The sequence below is a fragment of the Columba livia genome, chromosome 5, assembly GCF_036013475.1.
Source record: "Columba livia isolate bColLiv1 breed racing homer chromosome 5, bColLiv1.pat.W.v2, whole genome shotgun sequence".
Lineage (NCBI taxonomy): Eukaryota > Metazoa > Chordata > Aves > Columbiformes > Columbidae > Columba > Columba livia.
The window spans coordinates 66,748,827-66,774,989 of NC_088606.1; the positions used below are offsets into that span (position 1 = coordinate 66,748,827).

At 43.3% G+C, this 26,163-nt stretch overlaps 1 protein-coding gene across 1 annotated transcript; it reads left to right on the top strand.

Annotated features, from left to right (window-relative positions):
• The first annotated feature begins 1,514 nt into the window (after positions 1 to 1,514).
• On the top strand, positions 1,515 to 21,484 carry NAT10 (N-acetyltransferase 10). Its single transcript, XM_005511044.3, has 28 exons — positions 1,515 to 1,762; positions 3,021 to 3,112; positions 3,722 to 3,893; positions 4,200 to 4,322; positions 5,083 to 5,144; positions 5,927 to 6,041; positions 7,339 to 7,446; positions 7,605 to 7,738; positions 8,084 to 8,177; positions 8,542 to 8,640; positions 9,195 to 9,331; positions 9,810 to 9,934; positions 10,087 to 10,237; positions 10,710 to 10,806; positions 11,515 to 11,631; positions 12,075 to 12,176; positions 12,275 to 12,349; positions 12,737 to 12,853; positions 13,037 to 13,170; positions 14,758 to 14,806; positions 15,422 to 15,515; positions 15,609 to 15,719; positions 16,318 to 16,490; positions 16,882 to 17,001; positions 17,874 to 17,972; positions 18,387 to 18,460; positions 20,371 to 20,454; positions 21,037 to 21,484. Exons 1-28 carry the CDS (start codon positions 1,655 to 1,657, stop codon positions 21,128 to 21,130), a joined length of 3,060 nt encoding a protein of 1,019 aa, XP_005511101.2. The 5' UTR covers positions 1,515 to 1,654; the 3' UTR covers positions 21,131 to 21,484.
• Positions 21,485 to 26,163: the final 4,679 nt, after the last annotated feature.

Sequence of the window (26,163 nt, forward strand, 5' to 3'; positions counted from 1 at the left end):
CTTAGTAATTACCCATTAAACTTTTAAAAAAATGTATTTCCTTTAATGAAACTATTCAGATTAGAATAAATTTTAGTAATGCATCTATCATATAAAATAAGTCTTCAGAATTCCATTTTAGTTAATTGTCAGATTTAAATTTTCTGATGGCCTTAAACATACCTGTATATATGTCTTTGCAGTTCTTTAACTCAGCGTTTAAAATAAATTGGTCCGTGGCTTATGTAAACACTTGAAAAATAAATCTATTGAAATGTTTTATGTCCTTTTAAGCAAATATTTCATACCTACAGGTGAAGGGATTGTCTCGCATTGGTGGTTTTGTCTTGGTAACTGGGCCTACCTGGGTTCACCTCCTCAAGAAATACTTTATTAATCCAATAGTTTAATTTTTGCTACATCTCAAAACTTAAGTATTTTATCCCAAAATACCTCCAGTGGTATTAAACACATTTTTCTTACAACGTCGCCTGGTTTCAACACCTTCAAACTCTTCTCTGACAGTATTAAAAGCTAAGGATAAATACATCTATGCAAATAACTTTGGCATTGGAAGGTCAGCGTTGGAGATTTCAGGTTCCTGGGAATAGTTTGGTGGTTAGTTTGAGAATAAATTGTTTCCGAAGACTTGCACAAAGATGGATCAAAATAGTTTTACTGTTGCAGCTCCACGGTCACGCAGTTTGGGATTTTGTACAGAAAACTCGCAGACAGTTGTGGTTTTATTGGACAGCGGAGCTTCAACGTTAAAAACTCCCTCATTTTATTGAGAAGCGAGGTTACGAACATTCCTTGGGATTTCGTGATTCAGTATCAGATGACACTATTCTAAAGATTTATTCTTCTGGGGATGTGCTGCCTTTGCTTTCTGTAGTCTTGTTTCCATAGGAATGTGGTGTATCCAAATGCCTCTCAACAAGGGACACCTGGTGACAACATCGCTAATGTACAACTGCCATAGGTGGAAAAGAAATATCGTATGAAACCATGAGGGCACAGTGTTTACTGCACCAGGGCTGGCTTTTGTAATCACCGTTTATTTAAAACAAAGCATTAAAAGAGGAGAAATAAAGCAATCTTGCCATTGAGATTGAGGTTTGGTTTATCGTGACACAAAAGTCACACAACTAAAACACAAATAGACGTGGAAGTTCCTGGGCCTGTCGCTGAGCTGTTTTGTATCTGTGCTTTTGGGGGTCTGGGTTATTTCATGTTTTGAAGTATGTGGTATGTAACAGAGTAGTTTAAAAAGGGGTAGTTTAAAAAACAGCTTCCAAAACTGCATTTTTTTTCCCTTCAAGGAGCCCTTTGGAGTGAACGACCGTAACCAGGAAAGGCTTAACACACCTCAAACTGCAAATTAATAAACGCTCAATGCGTGTTTTCTCAACTCCGCTGTGGAGAAAACTAGCTTAAATTGTGTTTTAATAATAATTATAGATAGATATGCCGCGCAGGCGAACGGCAGGGGCAGCCTCGGGGGGGTGTGTGTGGGGGGTCCTTTTGCTGTGCGCGGCGCGCGCGCCCTGGCCCGTGCCGCTCCCCACGTGGTGTGTCGCGAGCTGCCGGCTGAGGGCGGCGGGAGCGGGAGGACCCGGGACGGGAACGGGGACGGGAACGGGAACGGGGACGGAAGGACCGAGCGGCCGCAGCGATGCAGCGCCGCAAAGTGGACAACCGCATCCGGGTGCTGATCGAGAACGGCGTGGCGGAGCGGCAGCGGACGCTGTTCGTGGTGGTGGGCGACCGGGGCAAGGACCAGGTAACGGGGACTCTGGGGATAACGAGCACAACGGCTGGGCTGGGGTACCCAGGCCGCGGCTTTTTCCTCTGTGACAAAAATACATATTTTAAAATAATTTAAGTAATAATTATTAAAAATAAAGAAACTCCGGTGTCAGTATGGGCTGGGGGATGAGCAGTGCTGCAGTCACCACCCCTGGAGGGTTGGACAGACGGACATGAGGTTCTCAGGACATGGGGCAGTGCTGGGGTGGGTTATGGTTGGACTCCATGATCTTAAAGTTCTTTTGCACCCAAAATGATTCAGTGATCCTATGAAGGGACAGAGAGCAGCCCAGCAGGGAAGGATTTGGAGTGCTAGTGGATGGGAGATTGGCCATGAACCGGCAATGGGCACTCACAGCCCAGGAGATCGATCGGATTCTGGTCGTGATGGTTTTAAACTAAAAGAGGGGAGATTCAGGCTGGATATGAGGAAGAAATTGTTGGTCCTGAGGGTGGTAGGAGCCTGGCCCAGGTTGGCCAGAGAGGTGGTGGATGAACCATCCCTGGAGACATCCCAGGCCAGGCTGGACGGGGCTCTGAGCACTCTGAGCTGGTGAAGGTGTCCCTGCTCATGGCAGGGGGGGCACTGGATCATTTCGAAGGTCCCTTCCACCCAAACCGTCCTATGATTCTATGAAACAAACAAGAACCCCAACATTAAAGCCGGCACAGCCTGTCTGTCTCAGCATGTAACTCACTGCCATGCAGAAACACCAAGCACTGTCAGAAATGCTTTAGGACACTTTGGCCTTAAACATCACCTGTTCCACAAGCTCGTGACTTAAACAAAATCTATTACTGGCAAATTGGGATTTTTTTTTAAAACTGGGGCAAAAAATATTTAATTTCCTGGCTAGTAGGAGCTTTATTCCTATTTCAGTCCTTTGTAAGATGTTATGTTTTTGCACTCAAGCCGTGTTTTATGTACCGAGTCATCTTGCGGATGTCACCACATCAGAGCATGGACTGGACCTACCTGGTAACATTATACGGGAGAAATTATCCAATAAACTCATTTCTCATCCGAGACTCTGGGCTTGTGTTTTTTGAATGGAAAGGGGAAGAACAGCACAGCAAAACGGTAACATTTTAGGATAAGTCAGTTCAGGTAGCTCCAGTTCCTGGGGAAGTAAGATAATGAGTTGATCAGGTGGCTCTTCTATTAAGTATATATGCTCTTCGATGTTTGCTTGTGAGCACGGTTGTTCAGGAGCATTTCTGTGTGTTGGCAGGTGGTCATACTTCATCACATGTTGTCTAAAGCAACTGTAAAGGCCAGACCCTCCGTCCTGTGGTGTTACAAAAAGGAGCTGGGCTTTAGCAGGTAAGATGCCACGTGTGAAGCAAAACTCTGTGGCTGGTCTGCAGAGCTTAGGTTGTGTGGTTGTGTTGTAAGGAGAAACAAGATCAGTTCTTGGAGGAGCTACAGGAAGTTTGGTCTTGCAGAACTTCAAATTTGGCTTCCATAGTATAGTCGACACCAGCACCAGGTACTTCTGGTGTCTTTCTGTAGCTCTGGACCAATCTCCCCCCTCAACTTTTAAACCTCAAAAGACTAAACCTTTATTCCTCAGCTTGTTAGCCTCAGTATTCTTTAGGACTGAGTGCAGATGAAGCATTAGCATGCCTTCATTTTGAAAAAGTGGTTAAAATTGTATGAGATTTGTGTGCGTACTTGCACTCTGCACACATAGTCAAGAAGGAAGCGTTACCTGAAACCCCGTCATTCCAACCAGGTGGTTTCTTGCAAAACCAGCTGGTTCTGTGTGAAATCCACCACTTGAGGCACATGGGAACATCTCGTGAAAGCAGCAAGTGTGTTCCTGGATGTTTTTCCTTGGAGGCTGCGCTGTGACTTCCAGTTTGACTTGAACACGGGCCTGAATTCTCAAACCTTTTTCCAAAGAAATTTCTGTGCAATTTTGTTCTCCAGCCACCGGAAGAAGAGGATGAGACAGCTACAGAAGAAGATTAAAAGTGGAACTTTAAACATAAAGGACGACGATCCTTTTGAGTTGTTTATAGCAGCCACAAACATCCGCTATTGCTATTACAACGAAACTCATAAGATCCTTGGTAACACTTTCGGCATGTGCGTACTTCAGGTAAGGAGTTAAACGTCTGATTTATAAAGGATGTTGCACTAGTATTGATTGCTTTCAGTTTAAATGCTGCAGGAATAGTGTTTGTTGCTTCTGGTATTCCAGTTTTGAAGCCTTTGCGTATTTTTACAAGTTTTATGAGGGTGAGACAGTCCCGTTGGTAGAATTTTAATGTGATATTGGTTTCTGCAGATGTCAAGTATGAATTAAACTTTGAGAAATGATGGTTTTAGGCTTTCTGTTCCCTTTAGTAGATGCTAGTTGCACTGATGAACTCAAAGCATCCTTGAAGTTTTATTTATTTCCTAGGATTTTGAAGCCTTGACCCCAAACCTGCTGGCTAGAACTGTTGAAACAGTGGAAGGGGGTGGAATCGTGGTGATTCTGCTGAGAACTATGAACTCGCTGAAGCAGCTCTATACAATGACCATGGTATGTTCAACATAATGTGCCTGTTTTATACACATCATCATGATGCTAAGTTTTGCTCTAATTATGGGCTGTGTTCTTCCTTCCATTATCTTTCCTGCTCCTTCATTCATCTATAATTGAATGATTAGGCAGTTCTGCCAACCTCCGTGTCCTGAAATGCTGCAAGGTTACCATGGAGAAACACCCGTCATTCACAAATGTAACCGTGTGCTTTTGTTTCACAATAGTTTTGGAAAGTATTTCTTCTATTTGTCCATGTAACAGAAAATTTAAGTAAAAAATAGGCCTTTCGAATGTTTTGTGACCTGTTGCTAGGTGATATCAGCTTCACAACTACTATATATTTCTAGATATGACCCATTCACACTGAGTATACTTAGACCTAGAGCAGGAACTCTTTCCATTAGTAATAACGCCTATAGGTGAATTAAAGTGTTAGACTATTTTTCCATAGCGTCCCTGGGGTGTTTGAAATGTTCTGTACCTGGCAGAGTTGACCGTTAGGTCAGGCAAGAATAAATAAGACCATTGTGAAAACTATGGGTGGGAAAAGTACGTTTTTAAACAAATATTTGGAAAATGTGGATGTTTCACAACAGGCAGAAAATCAGAATCCTGTATGGATTGTGGTGTTGAAAGAAAAGCAGAATGAGATCCACGAGAGTGGAAAAGAAGTTGGATTGTCACATGCATAACAATCGTGTAAATGTCGCTGTTACTGCTGTTCCTTCTCCAGATTGACTTTTCCCTTTTGTTTCAGGATGTGCACTCTCGATACAGAACAGAGGCGCACCAGGACGTGGTGGGACGCTTTAATGAGAGGTGAGTTATTAAGAGTGCAAAGGATCTTTGCCCTATAGCCAAGAAGGGTGTCTGGAACAATGTCATGTCTTGAGATTGGGAGAGCAGCCTATAGACTTGCATTGGAATGGAGCTTGTTGGCTGCTTTAGTGAAGTTTTCATGTACTGTTCTAGAATGAGTACAGTTTGTTGTTGAGGAATTGCTTACAAAATAGTGGCACACATTACAACGACAGGCCCAAATTTGTGAAGTGTTCTGAGTCCCTTTCTTGAAACCCTCTGTAGAAACACATGCTCCAGATGCACCCAAGTTCAGATGCTTATTGCACTGCTGTAAAACATAAAACTGCTTAGTGTGGAGTGTTCTCTGTGGTTTTAGAAGTGCCTTGTAAAGGTGTGTTTTCTGCTTCTGTCATATCGAATAAGCAGCTCTTATTGAGTGAGTGTCCCTTAGAATGCAGGTCAGAACTTAGAAGGATGAATAAGCCAGCACTGTGCAGTCTTTAGGGGTCAGTGTTTGTCACAGTTCCTGTGGATTCACATCTTAGACTTCTGCAGCGACCTCCTGCTTAAATGCTGGAAATCACTTTCTAGTTTCCTTGCTAGATTGTTTTTAGTTAGTGTTCTTTGGAGACATCCTGGTAAGTGGGTACCCATTTTGTGTAGGCGATCCTGATTTTATGGTAAGTAACATAAGTAGCTGTAAATACTGTGTCTGGGTTTAGAAAACAGTTTAAATTAACTACCAAAATGCAGCTGTGTCGCTGATGTTCTTACGGAGTTGCCTTTTCTTGACTGCTCAGGTTCATTCTGTCTTTGGCCTCATGCAAGAATTGCATCGTGATTGATGACCAGCTGAATATCCTGCCCATCTCCAGTCACGTTGCAAACATCACGCCTGTTCCACCACGCTCACAGGTCAGTGAGTAACGTCACCCTTGGGAAAAACTGTTCTGAGGTGACCACGGTGTGTTAAAGGTTTAAAAAAGGGGGAGCTTTCCCTTCACCTTGATTGATATCAAATAATGATCTTTCAGAGAAGAAGTAGAATGTTCTGCAAAAATAACACCTGGTGCAGGTGAAGCATGGGAAGCTTTTTTTTTTTTCTTCCTTGTGTTTTTTTTTTCTGTCACAGCTTTTGTTTTGTGCTTGCCTGTATTTATTGATTTTGCTGTATTGCTGTTTAGTCTGGCAAGGTGAAGCTTAATTTCTGTGGCTGCTGTTTCAGAAGTGCACAGAGAGATTTGAAGCTGATGGGCCCTTGGGATGAGACAAATCAAAAGACCTTTCAAGGGCTGGAGGGTGGGAAAACACCGGAAATAAGTATATTACAGGCTCAGGAGACTCCTGGTGCCCAGGAGCTGTGGTAGTTGTTTCAGTTTCTGGGTTACTGATGCCACATCTCAGGAAACACTCACTGAATATAGGCAGACATAGAGCTGTTAGAAATGTATCCTTTGTGTCACTTTCACTTGTAGACCAGAACAAAACAAACAACCCAAACCAACCAAACACACACACCCAAGCAAACAAAAAACCCCCAAAACAAACCAAACAAACCACACAACACCAAATTCCCCCGGCATTATAACAATATTGACAGCAGCACAAGTGCTTATCTGTTGGATGGACAGATTGATGCCTTTGGAATTTTAAGTGACAATATGGAAAATCAGAATTCATTCCCTTTTAAAATAGATTGTCTTTGTCTCCTAGTTTATTATTTGGCTTTGCAAATGTTGATATTGGTTTGAAAACTGATCTATTGCTGCTGCAGTAGTTTTTCCCCATACATGGCAATATGTACCGCTCCTATGACAGGTATAATAAAGATCATAAAATGTTGGTACAGCCTGAAGACTGAAAAATCAATTAAATTCCTCAGAAAATTTGTCCATGGTCTCTTCTTCCCAGTATTGTCATTCTCCAGCTACCATTTACTGAAAAATCCTTTCCTTTTTTCCCTCTAAGCTTTGGGAAGCCAGGATATCCACCTCTTGTGTAACCATTCTCCTGAAGATGCATTAAAATTGAAGTGTTAAATGTCTGTCCATTTAGATTTTTCTGTTTCTAGGGAGTGTATTCAACTTGTGGTAACATTTTCTTTCAAGAGATCTTCCTCCACCTGATAAAAGATACCAGAAGACATCATAAAGGTATAATTGTGCCAAAGCGTCCTTTACTAATCCTGGTACATTAAATCCTGTGCTGATAGGAGGAGAACCTGCGGCCGCAGGACCTGGAGCTGAAAGAACTGAAGGAGAGCTTGCAGGATACCCAGCCGGTGGGCGTTCTGGTGGATGGCTGTAAAACCCTGGATCAGGTTGGTGGGGTGTTGAAATCGGAGATACGATGTGTCAGTCAGATGGGCTCAGGGCAGGGGGGGCACTGGATGAGCTTTCAAGGTCCCTTCAACCCCAACTATTCTATGGTTCTAAACACAGCTGAGTTTTGTTTTCCCTTTTTTTTCCTGATCATCAGGCAAAGGCAGTTCTGAAGTTTATTGAAGCCATTTCAGAGAAGACTCTGCGCAGCACCGTGGCATTGACAGCAGCCAGGGGCCGCGGGAAATCTGCTGCTTTGGGGCTGGCTATTGCTGGAGCAGTGGCTTTCGGGTGAGTGATCCCCCCATCTCCCAGGCTTTATTTGCACCCATGAGTTTAAAGATAGATCTGAATAGATTTGTAATTTCCAGTCCTACATCCCTCCTTTTTATTTTCATATCTTTTGATTGCTGAATACCGTGATATTCAAATTCTTCTATTTCACAGTAATAAGAAGACATCAGTCTTTAAAAATCAAAATAATCACACGTCAGTTGAGATGTGTCTAAAGAAATCTGGTGTGTTTTGATTATTAGGTAAAATCAACCCCTCATATAAAGAAAACATTCAACTTAGTACATATATGTACATCTTTTTAGAAAAAGAGTTAAGCTCTTGTTTTATTTTTCTGTGCAGTTACTCCAATATCTTTGTCACCTCTCCAAGCCCTGATAACCTTCACACTCTCTTTGAGTTCATATTTAAAGGCTTTGATGCACTGCAGTATCAGGTAAGGACCACAGACCATTTTACAATGCTTCACACCATTCCTGTTCAGGAGAGCTTTTGCATCTCATCTGTGATGTTATGTTTTTTTTAATATATATTAGCTACCAGCCTTTTTAGTAAAATTGTGCAAACATGAATCAGAATACAGTTACGTTTCCTTCTCTATTTTTAAGTTGGGAAAATCTTTTTTGTGAAATACGTTTTAACAGACGTAAATAATTTAGTTCTCAGGCCTCTGAAGCTTTTGCTTTAAGAGTTTTTAAGTACAATCTGAAATAACAGCATACTCTTAGCAATCTTGTTTTGATTATAATGGTAAACGATATTTTTCTTAGATCTTGCTGTTTAACAGTGTTTTCTTTCAGGAACACCTGGACTATGAGATTGTTCAGTCCTTAAATCCGGAGTTTAACAAGGCTGTTGTCAGGGTGAATGTGTTCAAGGAGCACAGACAGACCATTCAGGTAACTGGCCACTCTTGCATTTCTACGTTTTGTTCCTATCTGTTGGCTTTACCATTGCTGTAGTTATTTTTATTTTAAGCAGGTTCATTTTGTGTGGTGTGTAACTGTCCTGATTGATTTTGCTTTAAGGCAGACCTTTTTCTTCTGGTGGGCGACTTTCACAAAACATCTTGTTTCTTTGTGTGAGTAACTTGAAGATTACAAAGCTCCCTTGGTAATTGCATGTGGGTTTCTTGAAACAAAAGCAGAGGAAGATGAAAGAAACAGTGAAGGAAGAACATATGTTTCTAGTGATTAGATTTCCTTTATTTTCATGATCTCTGCAGATAAATTTGTGTGGAAACGTGCAAAACAAGATGTGTGTGCCAGTCCTTGTTAGGGTAACATGAACCCCCTCCCAGCCGTTTGTTTTCATGGCTCAGTCTCTGGCTTGATGATTGTGGAGAACAGGGACACCAAACAGCTTTCTAGAGCTCCAGCTTTGCTGACTGCCATTTCCCTAATTCCCAGACAAGGTGTTGCTGACAATGACAGTGTCCTCTCATTCCTTGCAGTACATACACCCCGCTGATTCTGTCAAACTGGGTCAAGCTGAACTGGTTGTGATTGATGAAGCTGCCGCCATTCCTCTGCCCCTGGTGAAGAACCTGCTAGGCCCTTATCTTGTTTTCATGGCTTCTACAATCAACGGGTAAGGCTTGGGCAGCAACTCCCTACCTGGGAAAGCAGTTGTGTGGACTATCTCTTGTCCACAGTACTTATTTTATTACACACTCTCGCATCAGGTCACGCTGATTCTTATCTGTCATGGAACTGCTCCTTAAAATAACCAAGAGTCAGTACTTGCTGCTTTCCTTTGGTTCCACTGTGGATTCATGAAGTGTTTGACTTGCACCAATTCTGCTACGAGGAGCAAATACTTAAACAGGATTGCACAGTCTGTTAGGACAGGGGGAAGAATGACGTTTTCTTTCCAATATGGAAGCGACAGGGTAGGCTGCCTCGTCCTACATGCGCAAGAACATCAAAAGGCAGCGATTCTCCTGGAATCACAGCCCTCAGGATGTCACATAGCTCTGGATGGCAGCCCAGTTCCGTGCTGGAGCTTCCCTGTGGCTCCGAATTGCTGTTTGGTTATTTGCTTCAGACTTTTGCCTTCTGCTTTTCAGGTACGAGGGAACTGGTCGCTCATTGTCTCTGAAGCTCATTCAGCAGCTCCGTCAGCAGAGTGCACAAACCCAAGTCACCATGACAGCGGAGAACAAATCTACAGCTACAGCTAAACTCACCTCAGGTACTGCAGGAGCTTTTAAGGGATGAAAGCTGAGCAAATAATGATTTTCTAATCTCCTGGGAGAGACCTGGGGTTCAAAGGAACCCCATCCTGTTGGATTCTTTGCTAGCTGCAGCTTCCAACACCAGATGTTCTCTGAAATCTGTTTGCAGCTCGTACTTTGCATGAAGTCTCCCTGCACGAGTCCATCAGATACGCCCCTGGAGACCCAGTTGAAAAGTGGCTGAATGATCTGCTGTGTTTGGACTGTCTCAACATCACCAGAATTATCTCCGGCTGCCCGCTGCCTGAGACTTGTGACCTGTATCCTTACTCAGACGCTGTGCTCTGATCGAAATATCTTACTTTCAGGTGAAGGAAAGGGGGCTTTTTCAAGCTGATTAGTAGTGGGCTCTTCAGCTAACGTGATGCCATCAGCACGTGATCTTTTGGCAAAGGTCTATTAAGACTACACTATGGGAGTTGAGCTGCCTTTGTAAGGCTGGTGCTGTGTGTTACCAGGACATTGCCACACTCCCCTTTTATTGCAGAGAATATCCTAAGGAAGGGTTGAACAACTGGAAGTCCATGTTGAAGTTATAAAAGGTTTAGATTTAGAAATTAAGGATGTGAAAGCTGGGAACAGTGCCCAAAGTCATTTGTTTTTGCCGATAGAGCTGTAGAGCCTAAGAGCAGAAGCCAGCATGAGGCTGCACTGAAAAATATTACTCCTAAACCAACAATGAGCTTTTTTCCATGTTTCCAAGGAGGTTCAGTCCTTAACCCCTCTGTTTAGATACTACGTGAATAGAGACACCCTTTTTTGTTACCACAGAGCATCGGAAGTGTTTCTACAGAGGCTCATGGCCCTCTATGTGGCTTCACACTACAAGGTAAAGCTTGTGCTACTTCTGCCAAAGTTTCAAGTAGGAATTTGGTGGAGGGAGTCTGAGTGAATTGATCTAATCACTGTTTTCTGAACGGCTTCAGTTATTGTATACAGTATTCTCCCGTCTCGGAGAAGATCTCTGCCTTGGTCTTGGCTGAATACACCAGATTTACAGACAGCTTGAATATTTTTGGCTTGAGAAATTCTGGAGACTAAATTCTAGATGAGACTACAAGCTTATCAGAGTGGTATCAATGGTGAACCTCTTCTGGATTTCTCTTTACCCTCTTCTAGTAGCCTCAAATTAAGCAAAAGAGTGGTACCATTGTAGTGCTGAAAAGATGAATGGTTCATCTCAAGGTTTCAAGACTATAGGTGACTAGTAAATGTGAGTGGTGACGTCCATAAGTACCAAAAATCTGACAGTTCAAAACAGAGTCATTTAAGGTTTGGTAGATTGAAAACAGCTATACAAAAATGGAAAGTTAAGTTCCGTGCATGTGAGAGCAAGAGGTTTCACTTGAGAAAAACAGATGCTGTCTGGTTTAACAGCCATGAACTTGCCCCGATGTTCCTCAGCCATTAGTATTGTACTAGTTCCAAGTCTCTTAATAGCCCTGAGTTCAGAAAGTGGAGCTACTAACATTACACTCGACTTGGAAGCTACTCATGGAGTAATCCTGCAACTTTCTGATACATCTTTACCCTCCAGAACTCGCCCAATGACCTCCAGATGCTATCAGATGCACCTGCCCATCATCTTTTTTGCCTTTTGCCACCTGTTCCACCCACCCAGAATTCGTTACCAGAAGTACTTGCTGTTGTTCAGGTAAGAGAGCAGCTTGTAGCTGTGAACTGTTCAACAATGTACGTGCCTAGAGACGTAGAAATAGTTCAGCCTTTGGCTGCTGGGGATCTGACCATGTGCTTCGTTCTTCAATGCAGATTCTTGATTGTGTTTGATTCTGCTGTTTCTTAAAAGGAAAAGGCCCATTTATGTGATAAATAAGTGACATTTAAAGAGAAATATTGGTGGGACAAGCTTTTATGTTTGCTGTTGATGGCCTGCAGAAAATTCATGGAGCATTTTCGATGCTTTAATCTCTTGAGGCTTGTCTTGCCACACAGTGTGATTCCTGCTGCGCCAGATGTGCACATCAATACTGCATCAGGGATGCAGCAGCTGAGTGTAAATTGTGATTGTGCTGCAGTGGAGTGACTGTAGGAGGACAGAGGTTTTCTCCGTTAATGGTCTTTTACATTTTCCGGCAGGTGTGCTTGGAGGGAGAGATCTCTCGCCAGTCTATCATGAACAGCCTTTCCAGGGGAAAGAAAGCTTCTGGTGATCTTATTCCCTGGACCGTTTCAGAGCAGGTGAATAATTTGGCTGTGTACTCCCACCCAAGATATATTTCAGCACTATTAAGAGTACCCACCTGTGTTCTTTACATTGACTTTTGTCTCTTACGCAGTTCCAAGATCCAGATTTCGGGGGCCTCTCTGGTGGGCGTGTTGTTCGTATTGCAGTTCATCCGGATTACCAGGGGGTAAAGTACTTCGGACCTCGGTTATTGTGATAAATCAGCGTTGTAGCCTGTCAGCATCAAAAGCAGCAGTATACAGTCAGGCTCCAATGAGATTTATTGTGAATTACCAAATGTTCATGCTGATGTTTGGCATTTTCTGGGTGCCAGAGTTAAGCACCAAGAATTATTACGAGTCCTGGACTAGCAGCCGGGTTCTCATTGTGATTTGGGACATCCTGTTGTGCCCTTCATGGAGCTGCTGTGTAGCAAAGAAAACCTATTTTTGCAGTGACTGAGGGATCTCTGGCCTGATGGTTGTTCATGGGTTCGTGAGGGGTGAATGTTGTTGCTCTGCCTTAAAAACTAGATACATTTTTTTGCTTATAATGTATTGTTGCTGCTTCACAGATGGGCTACGGCAGCCGAGCTCTGGCGTTACTGCAGATGTACTATGAAGGCAAATTTCCGTGTTTGGAAGAAGAACCAGTTCAAAAGCCAAAAGAAATTACAACTGTAAGCGGTGAGGTATGGAGCTCGGTGCATTTCTTGGATTGTCTCTTGTGCTGTTTGTTTTTCACTCTAAGTCTGAGTGATGATTCCTCTGTGTGAGGAGAAAATACTCGTCTTTATTTTTTATACAAAATAAGAGATTTAATTTGCGGGTTTCTGTGAGGATTGCTACTAATCCATTTCTGCTTTCTCTTTCAGACCGTTAGTTTACTAGAAGAGGTTGTGAAACCTCGGAAAGACTTGCCCCCTTTACTTCTTAAACTGAGCGAGAGACAAGCTGAAAACCTGGACTATTTGGGGGTATCCTATGGCCTAACACCAAGATTACTCAAGTAAGACATTAGGCTACCTGCTACTTACATCCAGTGCAAAATATAACTGTATACATGATATATATTAAAATAATATATATTACATAATATATGTAGATAATATAATGTGTAAATATAGATGCAGATATTTTAGCCCTTGGACATTATCTCTGCATATTTCACTCGATTTCTAAAGCTTCTCCTCTAATACCTTTTCTTGATGTACAGTCGGGCTGATCCTAAATGCAGTTTTTCCTCAGACTCCTTCTGAGGGAAACCCATTCCCCTCTTGGTTGTCCCTGTGACGCTTCTAAACAGTTAATTAGCTTTAATTGCACAGATTTTCCAGGCTGGAGAAGAAATAACAGCCTGTAATAAGTAGGGAGAAGTTAAACACTACTTCATGTGACCTGTAGAATCTTGAACTTCTGCTGGTTGTTAGTTTCCCATCTAACGTAAATGCTTTTCACCACAAACTGCAGCTGCTTCTTGCTTTTCTGACCATGGGGGAGCTGAGTTACTGCAGCACTAAATCATTTATTAATTTTTCCTAAGTTTTGGCTCCACTTTACAACATGGTTTATATAAAAACAGGATCGTATAATAAATAGTCTACAATTCAACAAAATATCTAGATTTCTGAGGCTTTCTTAGCCGTAGTGTGGGAAGTAGCGAATCAATAGCTTGGGACAGAGTTTCAAAATAATGCAGAATTCTTCCCATTGCAAATTGTAGAGCAAGTGGTTCCAATGTCTTTATTTGAACGGTCACTCTTGGGGCAGAGGGGGGAGATTAAACTGTTCCACTGCTACTTTCCTTAATTATTTGATGGTTAGTTGAGGTGGAATAAATAAGAGGATGAGCAGGGAGAGGCTGGGGTGCAGAAATAGGGCTTTTCGCTGAAATTTTGAGCATCGTGCGCAGCTGTTGAGCAGTCACGTCACGGCCTGGGGAGGCAGGTTGCCAGTGACAGTTGCTCTTGGGTCTGGCTTCTTTCTTTTGTCTGGGACACCATATGTTTGGTCTCAGCAGGTCTTTTTATGCTGGTCCTCCTTTTACCAGGCAATGTGAATAATAGGATCAGTTCACAACTAAGATGTAGGAAGATCAGCAGGATTTTGCGGATCAGTTTGGGATTCTCTCTGGTCCACAAGTGACTGTTTGAAACCTGGAAGATGCCAGGAAAAATGGTCATTCATTGAAGAAAAGCAGAGTCTCTGAAGTGAGCTGTAAATCCTCAGCCCCTCTCCTGGGCATCCCTTAGGAGTCTCTGAAATTATTGGGCAAAACCTGTTCGCCTGTTTTTAAAGGAGGCCCTGGAAGCACGTCAAATACAATAATCTTGTGTCATGGCTGTCAGCCTCCAACAGCTTGTTCATAGTTTGATATCACAGTCATCACTTTTCACTCCTCTAAATTAGAACCGCAGTCTGATTGCTGTTACTACTTTCCGTCAGTGCTCATTTTTGTTAGTTGGTGGGCTGTCTTACACACTTTTGCTTACTTTTCAGCAGTTGTTCTTGTATGGATTGAATTTAACCACAAGCATTATTGTGGAATCAACACCTCCATTATTCTCAGCCTGTTTTCTCTTTTCCCTTTTCCCAGGTTTTGGAAACGTGCTGGATTTGTGCCAGTTTATCTAAGGCAGACACCAGTAAGTAACCTACTGTTTCTGAATGAAATCCAGCCCTATTGAATCCACTGGGCATCTTTCCATTGGCTTCTAGGAGATGTGATTTGGGCAGGAAAGTTTTCTGAGGGTACATTTGGGGGTTGGCTTATGTTTGTTTTTCATCTTTGGGCCTATAGTTAACTAAAAGGTTGTGAATATGGTCTTCTAAGTAGTTTGCACTTTAAAAATTACAGCCAAGGTGGGTGTTATTCATGGGGTTACTAGTAAAACATGCAAGTGGCCCTTGAACTGCCTGCTCTTGTTTTTCTAGGTGTTTATAAAAAATAGCACTAGAAGTTATAGTATTTTTCAGGAGAACAATCTGTTTGTCCTGTGTCACCGCATTTTTCTCTTTGGTTTTTCTGGCCCTTGAGCTGTACCTGGAATTTGCGCTACTGGTTACATCAAGAAACCAAAATCCCTTATCACTGGGATTTACGAAATTCAAGAAGTTCATCGCTTTTACATGAGGTGCTGGTGACCAGTAGCAGTTGATACCTGTGTTGTTGTTGATTTAGAAGATCTTTACCTTCTTCAGTTGAGCACAAGAGTGCAAAAGGTTCATGGGGATGATCGGAAATAAATCTCATTTATTAGAATGACCTGACGGGTGAGCATTCGTGCATCATGCTGAAGATGCTGAATGAAGAGGACGCTGAACAGGAGTCTTGGCTTATTGCCTTCTGGAAAGGTAACTTTCATTTTGCTAACGCTAGAAGAATCTTCTGGGATATTTATTCTAGAGGTCCACAGGAGTAATTTATTTTATCATCCTGTACTATAGATTTTAGGAGGCGGTTCCTTTCTCTGCTCTCGTACCAATTCAGCACGTTCTCTCCATCGTTGGCGTTGAATATTCTACAGAACAAAAATATCAAACAGCAGCCACAACCGCGTGAGTACCCTGGCTCACCATGTTCCCTTAGACCCCAGTTTAAAGTCTATGTACGTGTTCCTCAGAGTTCTCAGAAACACGCATTATAGGATGTCTCCTGTGAAGTGCCGTGAATTGCTCTTGGTCAGTTACTGTGTTGTGTTCCTATTATCCAGGAAAATGCTTGTGTTTCTTAGTGAAAGCTAAAAGGACATTTTCTGCCACTAAAAACAGGTCGTGGCTTTTTGGCATGTTTCTTTTTTTTCCTGCTTTTTTGATTGAAGATTCAAGTAACCCAAAACTGGAGAGCTCCTGACTACAACAGCCAAAGGTATCACAAAACATGGATGGATACTGACGCCTGCCAAATCCAATATGGAATTAAAAGGGAAGTGTTGCATAGGAGTGGTCAGTAGGAAGAGCAGCTTGCTTAGGATCTTAGCAAGAAATTTGGAAATTAGAACGTGATCTTTCTATGAGAGAGGCTTTAGTGTGTTGAAATCTGAAGCGTCTTGGGAAGTGAACATAGGAGGTAGCAGTTGGAAAAGGAACATGTTTAATACTGAGATACTGGATAGCCCTGAGGAACAGTCTTGACATTGCTGTGTTTGTGTTGTAGCCATCAGCCGTGCTGAATTAGAGTCAGTTTTCATCCCGTATGACCTGAAGCGATTAGAGATGTACTCTCGCAACATGGTGGACTATCATCTCATCATGGATATGGTCCCTACCATTGCCAGGATGTTTTTTCTCAACCAGCTGGGCGATATCTCTCTCTCTGCTGCGCAGTCGGTACGTGTCGCTGTGAGAACCAGCCGTGCTTCACCTCTTTTTGGAGATATATTTGGAATAGTTTCCTGTTCCATGTCATCTTTAAAAAAATATTTAGCTTCAGTTAATTGCTCCTTTGTAGTCCTCTTCGTGGTTTCTCCTGCTTGTAGTGTTTTTCCACCTTTAGTTGGACTTCAGGAGAAAGAGATTTGTCTGTACTAAGTATGGAATGCCACCTGCCGTCTACAGAATAATTGAGGGGTGTTCCACCGCATCTTTAACTCATACCAGGGAAGTCTTGTATTACTTAAGTAGAGCAAGGACTTGGTAAAATGTAGGGAGTGCAGAGGGTTATATATATTTGTATTTGCTCAAAAAGCCTCTGTAACTGAAATACATGTCGTTTTCTCAGGCCCTTTTCCTAGGGATTGGCCTACAGCACAAATCTCTGGACCAGCTGGAGAAGGAGGTGGAACTGCCCAGCAGTCAGTTGATGGGCCTCTTCAACAGGATCATCCGCAAAGTGGTCCAGGTAGGGGCATCCCAGCGAGCTTTGTCTTGGCTTTATTGGACCCCAGTGTAATTCCAGTACTGGGCCTGGCACTAACAGAAAGCTGAATCGGAGCTGTGTATCTTTAACATGTCCCCAGCGACTGACTGTGAGCTTCTTTGTAAGAAATCCCAGTGGAAAATCAGATATTTATGGTATTGATTTATACAGCATTTTCCCAAATAATAGTGCTTGTGCTATGTTTTTAAATGTTGAAATATCTCAACTAAAATCCTGAGCATACAGCCCATCTTGGCAGCTGAGCCCGAGCCACTTGGTTACGATTGTTCACTGCATTGTTGGCATCTCAGCTTTTCTTGAAAAAACACTTTTCCGAGGTCATTTAGAGGTAAACTTGAAGTCCAGTGAAATAACTGCAAAGCTTTGGGTCTGGTTTTGTGTCTGTGTGATAAAGTGAGTAACGTGATGAGTTATCACACGGAGAGAGGGACAGAACTCGTGCTCACTATAACACCCTTACAATTATCTTGAAAAACATAACACACAAAACAGTAGTGCAGCTTTTATCTGCAAATGTTAATCAAATGATGCTGTACTAATAAAGTCTGTTGTAAACTAAGAGTTCTCTACATTTATGTGAGTGACTGAATGCTGACTGATCTTAGTTTTATACTTTTTGTAAAAGCTGTGAATAATGCTGCCTTCAGGAAGCAGCCTTGAGCTTTTATTTCAGTATGATTGAATGAATGCGTCAGAAATAAACAGCTGCCTGATAGTATTTGCAACGTTAGAAGGGTTTCCTGGGGACAGACAGCATTTCGTATATATTTCAAAGTGATAACCTAGAAGAAACATCAGCAAGTCTTACATGTGTTGGCTTATTTCATTCTCAGTTGTTCAACACAGTCCAGGAAAAAGCTGTGGAGGAGCAGATGGTGGCAACAAAGGATATTGTGATGGAGCCAACGCTGAAATCTTTAAATGACGATTTGGTAATTATGAACAACTTCTTCATCCATATGTAAACGCTTTGTGGAGTTCCCTTGAGTGCAGGAGCCTTGTAATCTGAATTTTCTTGGATGGAGAGAATTCCACATCGTGTCTGTCACTTTATGGTCGTTAAAACCTGACGGCTTTGCTTTACATGCTTGTAGTCAGGCTTTGTTAATCTGCAATACAGATTTTTCGCGGAACCTACTAAGATGTTTTTGGAGTTATACATTACAAGTGTATGTAGGCGAGTAACACCATAATGCAATTATATAAAAGAGAGATGCCTTTCAGGATCATCTGGTATTTATTTTAGGGGATATATTTCTCTTTCAGTGGGAAAGGCATTTTCCTTGCATTACATGGTCACTGTTGCACTAAGAACTTAATGCATCTGTTGTGCTGCCCTGTTGTAGGAAGAAGCCGCAAAGGAATTCCAAGAAAAACACAAGCGAGAGGTGGAGAAGCTGAAGGGAATGGACCTCACACAGTAAGGATTTATCCGTATGAGTCTCAAATCCAGTTTTCCCCTCGTATCTGTTTGAATGCTGCGTCACTCGTGCATTTTGCCGAGCCTTGTGCACAGGGCTGTTGCAATATGATGGTCTCAAACCATCCTGGCTATGTACAGTATGCATATTACACATACGTAAGTTATATAGTTATATAATACAGAGTAATAAAATGAGCTGCCTGGCTGTGCGCTGTTTCTAATTTCACAGCTTCCCGTGCTTCTAGAAATAGTCATTATTTCCTCAAAGCAGAATACCCGGCTCCTGTTGTCTGCTCTCCAGCTGATTTGTGTGTGCAACTCAGGTGAAAATAGCACCTGGCTAATTTTAATATTCTCTTCTTTAATTAAAAAAAACCAAGAACAGCCAACCAGAGCTCCTTTTACTACCTACAGCGTGCCCAGTTGCCTTTGAACTGCTGTAGAGCTGGACAGTTTGTAGGACACCAAGTTGCTGAACCAGCAATTTACTCCAAGTGTCAGCAGATGTCTCTTTTCATGGGCCAGCAGGAGTTACACGTGCCACTCTGATTCTCTCCCTTCTCCTCCTCCTACATTTTATCATATAAACCCTGTTTACTGTACTGACATCCTAGAAAACTTGTCTGATTTGGCTCTGGATTAATCTCTCTTAAATTAGAGAAAAGGAATAAAAGCTTCTTTGAATCTTTGGTTGTCTCGTTTGAAGGAAGGACAAAAATGAATGCGACTGGAAGTGACTTGCAAGTCGGTCACATTAGGAAAACAATATAACCAGAATGTTTAAAGAGTTTTAATTCCATTTTTTCATTGGTAGTGTTACATACCTGTTGGTCATTTTGGACCATGTTCCCTTTTTTCACCCAGAAATAGATTTCTGTTCTCCATGAGGAAAGAGAGATAAAAACCTCTCTTGAACACTTTTCAATACAGGTCATAGAAAACTAATAGAAGAGCCAGAGCTGTTGGATTTGAAAGGTTTTGGCCAGCATTGTTCAGCCTCGTGTGGACAAAGGCCACGGGAGGTGGAGACCAAGCGCTCAATTCTGCTCCGTCACTCAAATTTGTGTGTAATTTCCAGGGTACTTGAACACGCACACCAGGGGCACAGAACACGAGCTTCTTTGAATAGCAATTGTTGTCTTCATTTCTCTTTTCAAAAGAAAGCTGCAGATCTTCAGTTTTCCCAGGACTGATGCAGAAAAACAGCACGATTCAAGCCAAGTGCTGGTCTACAAGCAGCTGCTAATTTAACTATATGCATGTATATATAACATCATAAGCCATTGCTTTTTGCATCCTCTTCCTTTACCACCCCAACCATCCTCCTCTTTTTTGGAGGGGGAAAAGGGAAAAAAAAAGCCCTCAGGCTTTTATGAAGAAATCCACATAGTGAATGTAGATCTGATTGTGGTTGTCAGGCTGTAGCGACTGAAGGTTTATCTTTTAAGAAATCTGGTGGCCAAAGGAGAACTGTACACCACTGCTATGGAAAGAACGAATATAACCTTTGTTGCCTCATTCTGTGCTTTCCTGACAGCTGCGCTCTGAGCTCAGCGCTCTGCACTCTCTGCTTTTTTGACAAGAGGTTTTCCCAGAACAGTTTTGTGATTTTTACAATAGAGGCTCATGCAGGAGCTTCATGTGACACTGCCCAGCGCTGGATGGGGACAATTGCTGGTTGCTGTTGACCTAGTTTGGACCAAGTCTGCTGGCAGGGTCGTGACGAACCATTGTATCCCTCTGTTGGTCTAGTTTTGTGTGTATTTCCAAATCTGGCTGGGTGCTGACGCAGTGGCTTTGTTTGCAGAGTAGCGTCTGCCAGGCAGTATAATCACATCACTAATCATTATTATTATTATTATTATTATTTGCTAGCAATTTTACTTGGATTTTCCTTTTTTACTTAGATATATTATCCGAGGTGACGATGACGAATGGAATGAGGTGCTAAGCAAAGCAGGACAGAACGCTTCCGTCGTCAGCGTGAAAAGGTTAAGCAAGCTGAAATACTCCACAGAAGTCTCTCTGGTCTTTCTTGCTGCCTTATCATGATCTTTTTCAAAAGATTGAAGCTGAACAGTTAAAAGCAGATAAAATGAACTTAGTGTCCTCAATAGATGCTCCGTTTTCCTGGAGAAATCAGGGTGTGAGGACCTGAGAGCTCTGCTGAGTACTCAGGGGTTGCTCCAATGGCTGGGCTGCTGCTCTCAGTTCTGTTGTTCTGGAGTTTACTCCTGTCTTCATGTAACTCAGTTGCTTATTGTAGCGTTTTTCTGTTGACACGGTTAAGTCTTGATCCTGGTCACACACAGAAATTGGTGCAATTTCTCCCTTGGGTCACTTTTAAAGAAATAACGTATTCAAATTGGGTTAGAGAATGTGAAGACACTAGAAAATCTTGGTCATGCTGCTGTTTGTACTTTCTCTAGCACCAGTTTAAATGACCTAAGAATTTGAAAGCACTTTCCCCTAACTGCATTTCTAGACCCTCAACCCCCTCTTTCACAAAAAAAGTTCCCAGCTGGATGAGAATCACATGTGTTTTTAACAGATATTTTGTTCCTGTTTCCCAGTGACAAGAAGAGAAAATTAGAAACAGCAAGAGGACCCAAGCCAAAGAAGAAATTTCAGAAGACTAAAGATATAAAGCAGAAGCGGAAGAAATGACTTTAAAGCCAATCAGTGGACTTGAATTAACCAGTGCTGTACTTAAGAAGTACTATTCTCCTTTAAACCAAAAGACTTGCTTTTTGGGGGTGAGAGCTGGAGTGAAGAAAAAGCTTTAGAGGCGTTTTTAAGGTGTTTGTCTTAGGGGAAGCACAGTGGCAGTGCCAGGAGCCAGTCTGGGGAGGCTTTTGATGAAGCGTGGCTGCAGAGCTCGAGCGAGGCGCTGTGCACGCTGCCGTGTCTTGAGGGCACTTCAGCAGCTACGGACTTTCCATTCAAAGGGGGCACATCAAGCTGTAAACTTTCCTGCATCTTAATAGTTGGTGTCTTTATTAAAAAAGTTTGGACAACAAAGGATAGAAGCATGGAAGGCTTTGGTTTGAGGCTCTGCCTTGTAGCATTTCAGGACATTTCAGTGGTACTGCTGCTCCTTTGGAGCAGGAGGGAGTTTTTGGTGTGAACAACTGATTTTATATTTGGCTGTTCAGGGGGCACAAATCACACTGTCAATTTAAACTCGTGATGCGGTCCTTGCTCACAGGGGTGTATAACAAACACTTCCAGTTTGGAAGGCAGCCTGTAGTTCCTACTTACTGTCGTAAAAGCTGCTCTTGTGCATTCACAGTTGCAAGGTCTCAGCATTCCCCCAGCTCAGCGGTTTCCAGTTCTCGAGCAGGGTGGCACCATTCGCAGGTTCTGGGGAAGCTGCTTGGGCCACCCTGTCCCCCTGTGCTCGACCTGGAGCTGCTGCTTGGCTTAGGTAGAAAGTTTTGTGTGAAGGTCACAGAAAATCAGCACAATTGTAAACACATGGTCTGGGTGATCCTGTCTTAGAGCTCAGGGCCAGCTGAGCAGGCAAGTCCCTGAACTCCCCAGCTCTGTTATTGGCAATAAATACAGTTTGGAGCTGGGACTTTCTGTGACTGCACACTGTCAGATTCCAGAGGCTTCAAAACCAGGTAAAACCTTTGACACAGAATATCTTTGTCCTAAAACAGTCCCCCCACATTGTCTTGATGTTCTGGCTTCATACCCTACAGACTTGGAACAGAGAGACTTACTACAGCTGCATTACATTTACTTGTAGATCTCACAGCTCCTTTTTCCAGCAAATCCTTGAAGAAACAGTTTCTTCCTAGGGAAAAACTATTTCTTCTTCAAGAGACTGGTTTAGGAAACATCTACATTAAGGATGGGCCTTGCACAGAGCAGCCTGTGTGTACCTTGGGTTAGAAGGTCACAAAATGAGAGTTGGTGGCAGCTGCAGCTTTTAAGAGCCTGATGAGGGGCTCGTTATCACCCAGCTGTGGGGATAAGGTGGTGGCTGCCCTGAAACAGCACTAAAACACTTGCGAAAGGAACAGGAAAGAAGTTTGAGGCTCCTCGCAGCTTCCCAAGAAGTCCTCGGGAGAAAAGGTGAGTGAATTCTCTGGTTTTGCTGTTATTGGTGAAAATATGGGAAGTGGTGGCTCTGCAGGGAGAGGAGTGAAGAGCTACAAGCCATTGCTTGACTTGGTCCTGAGAGACAAAGAACCACAGTCCCTGGGCAGCAGTTCTAACAGACTGGATTGGAGCCTGTTGTCCAGCCCAGGGGCTCTGCAGGACCAAACCCACGTTCCCCACGGATACCTGGAGGATTGTGATTTTCTGATGTCTTACTTAGCTTAATGCAGGTGGTTTTGGGGTGTTTTTTTAATGGATTTTCCTGATCTGATCGCATCCTTTTGCCGTTTGAGGAAGGGACAATGAAGTTGTACTTGAAGCGATGGTCAGGCAAGGAACTGGTATTGAACGGTTACTGACTGAATAGCGTTGGTTTGTCCACTTCATGTGCGCTGCTTGGCAAGATTCCACTGGTTTATCAGGCTGCAAATCAAAGCTTTAAACTCTAAAGAGTACTTGACTCTTCAAAACTTTGCACTAAGAAAGCAGCAGTAGTTATTTCTCGTTCTCTAATTATGCAAGTTGCTGGATTTGTTCACCCGCGGGTTGTTTTACTTGCTCTGGGTCTCACAGGTGACAGTATCAGAAAGGCTTTTTTTTCCATTGCATGTTGTTTCTTGTGCTAAGAAAACGGTGGTTGAACTTCTTTAAAAGGTAGGAGTGGTGCAAATTAGAATGCACCTCTTAGGAGGGGTGTTAAACTCTGGTTCTGCTAATAGATTCAAAACTGGTGTTTAAGAGAGGTTTTATTGTAGAACACCCATGTGCTGTTGGGGCTCGGGAATCAGTTTGTGGTTTTTAAGGGTTAAGCTGAGGATCAAATGGATAAGAAGTTCAGAAAAAGTTCATATTTATATGAAAAACATGTCAAAGTTTCTGTTTATTAATAAGGGCCATGCTGAATAGGCATGAAACAGTGTATGAATGCAACTGTCGACTTGTAAATAGTCTGTGAATCAAGGTGGCGGATAGTAGGCAGAATTAAACTGGGCTCTTCAAGCAAATGAGGATTTTAGTATTGAGCTGAATTCTTGCAGTGATTCCTACAGGCTGTAGTGATCCTTGTTCTGTTGTACGCGAGCCGGGTGTATTGTAGTTGTAATTGTCTTGGAGGATGTGAGCTGCGTGTGCCCCTCCGGTGCTGAGCTGGAGTTGTATTTAAGGAGCGTATTCAGCCGAACTGTTCTTTCTCAGGTTTTCCATGTACATTTTATGATTTCTGGCAGCTTTTTAGATTCTTCTGCCTGTCTATTGCTCTGTGAACAGTGGAAAAAACAAACAAACAGACCTTCAGATACTAAAATAAGTGAGAGATGTGGATTTTTATTGTTTTAACAAGTCTCATCAAACCCCATTTTCCTCCGTGCTTTCCATCAGTCGAGCTGGGTACAAATCCCAGCTTAGAGTCAGGGCTGGTTGAATGCAATCCAGCAACAAAGCATGAACGCGTCTTTTTGCAGCCAGAATTGTGCTAAAAACACCGTGTGTGACGTAGGAGCTGAAAGGGACACGAGTTCTGTACCTTTGAACTTTAGGATTTGGTTGGTTTTGAGCCTGTTTGCACTGCCTGGAGCTGGTTCTTCTGTACCTGATTCCCTGTGGATGGGGGTGCTGGAGGGAGCACACGCTCCCTGCTCCTCCTGTCGCACCCCAGGGACACATCTTTGCACAACCCAGTGACGTTTGTGTCTCGGGCCCCGTTTTAAACCTACAAGGTCAGTTTATGGCCTTTTTTTCCGCGTTTCTTGGCTCGCTGACCTGTCACATTGCTGCAGGTTCACTCTCTCCTCCAGTCCCGTAACCAAGTGATGGAGAGTGTGGCTAATTAGAGGAAGATGGGGAAGCCCCGTGGAGCCCCCGCAGCTCTCGGCAGGTGGTGGGGAGACGTGACCTGGTTGTCAGTGGAATCATCCCGCTCGCTTCGAGACCCGTGAGCTGTTTTGACAGCTGCGAGGTACCCGGGAAGGGGTAAAACCAGTGAAGCTGAGCGTCATCTCGCCTCCCCCAGCTCTGTGAGAAGCGAGCAAAGGAAAGGAAAGGCTGGTGTACAGGGTAGGGGCAAGATGCAGACAGGGCAGGAGGAAATGAAATCGTTTCTATTTGGCCATTGTGATATTCCTGTGGTAGTTTTTTTTAGTTGCTTCCACAGCTGGATTTTTGGCTATTTTCTCTGAATCATGAGCCTGTCTCTTGGTGTGTGTTTCCTAACGACTGGGCAACAAAGGGCAACAAGGATGATTAAGGGAGTGGAGCACCTCCCTTATGAAGAAAGGCTGAGGGAGCTGGGGCTCTTTAGTTTGGAGAAGAGGAGACTGAGGGGTGACCTTATTAATGTTTATAAATATATAAAGGGTGAGTGCCATGAGGATGGAGCCAGGCTCTTCTCGGTGGCAAACAATGATAGGACAAGGGGTAATGGGATCAAGCTGGAACACAAGAGGTTCCACTTAAATTTGAGAAGAAACTTCTTCTCAGTGAGGGTGATGGAGCACTGGAACAGGCTGCCCAGGGGGGTTGTGGAGTCTCCTTCTGTGCAGACATTCCAACCCGCCTGGACACCTTCCTGTGTAACCTCATCTGGGTGTTCCTGCTCCATGGGGGGATTGCACTGGATGATCTCTTGAGGTCCCTTCCAATCCCAAACATACTGTGATACTGTGACTGCTTCTCGTTAGTGGAGGATGGAGAGAGTTGATGAGGGACCCACAGCACCTTCTGCCTGAACTAAATGTGGTCTTGGGCAGAATCCTGTCCTTGGTCTAGTGAATTCCCCATCCATTGAGTAGCGTACGTGAAGCTTTGTGTACAGGGGTGGTCGTCTGGTTGTGAACTGGCCTGCTTGGTCCCTAGTTACTACTGGTAGGAAACTGGATGGCACTGGAATGACTCCAGCTCTGGGGCCGGGCCGGTCTGTGCTGCTCCCAGCAAATCCCACCATGCTGGGATTTCTTACCATACCTCCTTTTCTGCCTCTTTTGCTTGGGCAACTAGTGCCGAGTGCAATATTAAATTATTCCATGGATTATTGGGTCCCTTATACTCAAACCCGCCCTTTCAAATCTGCTTTTTGAATCATCTCTGCCCCAGGCAGCGGTGAGAGCAGCTTTTCTGCCCCATTCCTCAAGGGAATCGCCACTTTCCTCTTTGTCCCCTGTGTTTCCTTGGCTGTCGCCGCTACGGCAGGTGCAGGAGGCGACGTCTGGTTGCTCAAGCAGCGTTTGGTGAGGGCAAAGGGCCAGTTCGTAGCAATGTGACATGAGCCAGCGCTCACCTGCTGTGCTAAGGCTCACGTTAAAGCAATAAAAGCTTTTATTTTAGCCTGAAAGTCACCCAGTGTGTTCAGGCAGATGTGTGAGCTCTGTTCATCTCCTCTGCTCCATGAATTGATAGAATGGTGGCCAGCAAAGCTTTGCAAACTCCGCTCTGTTACTTTCTAGGGCTCCAAGGGGCAGCGCTGTATAAAATAGAGGTGATGTGCAACTAGAAAGTTCTATTTGATCTACTTGTCAGGATAAAAGGGAACCTTGGGTGTTTGTATTCCGTGATTCTTGAGAGCAGGTTGGTGTTTGTATTGGCGGGTTTCCAAGCGT

Excerpts from the sequence above, each read along its gene's own strand:
- NAT10 (XM_005511044.3), top strand. The coding sequence starts at position 1,655 with ATGCAGCGCCGCAAAGTGGACAACCGCATCCGGGTGCTGATCGAGAAC. Across the intron at positions 10,238-10,709 it reads CTGCCTGAGACTTGTGACCT|ATACTACGTGAATAGAGACA; the intron begins GTATCCTTACTC and ends CCCTCTGTTTAG. Across the intron at positions 13,171-14,757 it reads CTAACACCAAGATTACTCAA|GTTTTGGAAACGTGCTGGAT; the intron begins GTAAGACATTAG and ends CCCTTTTCCCAG.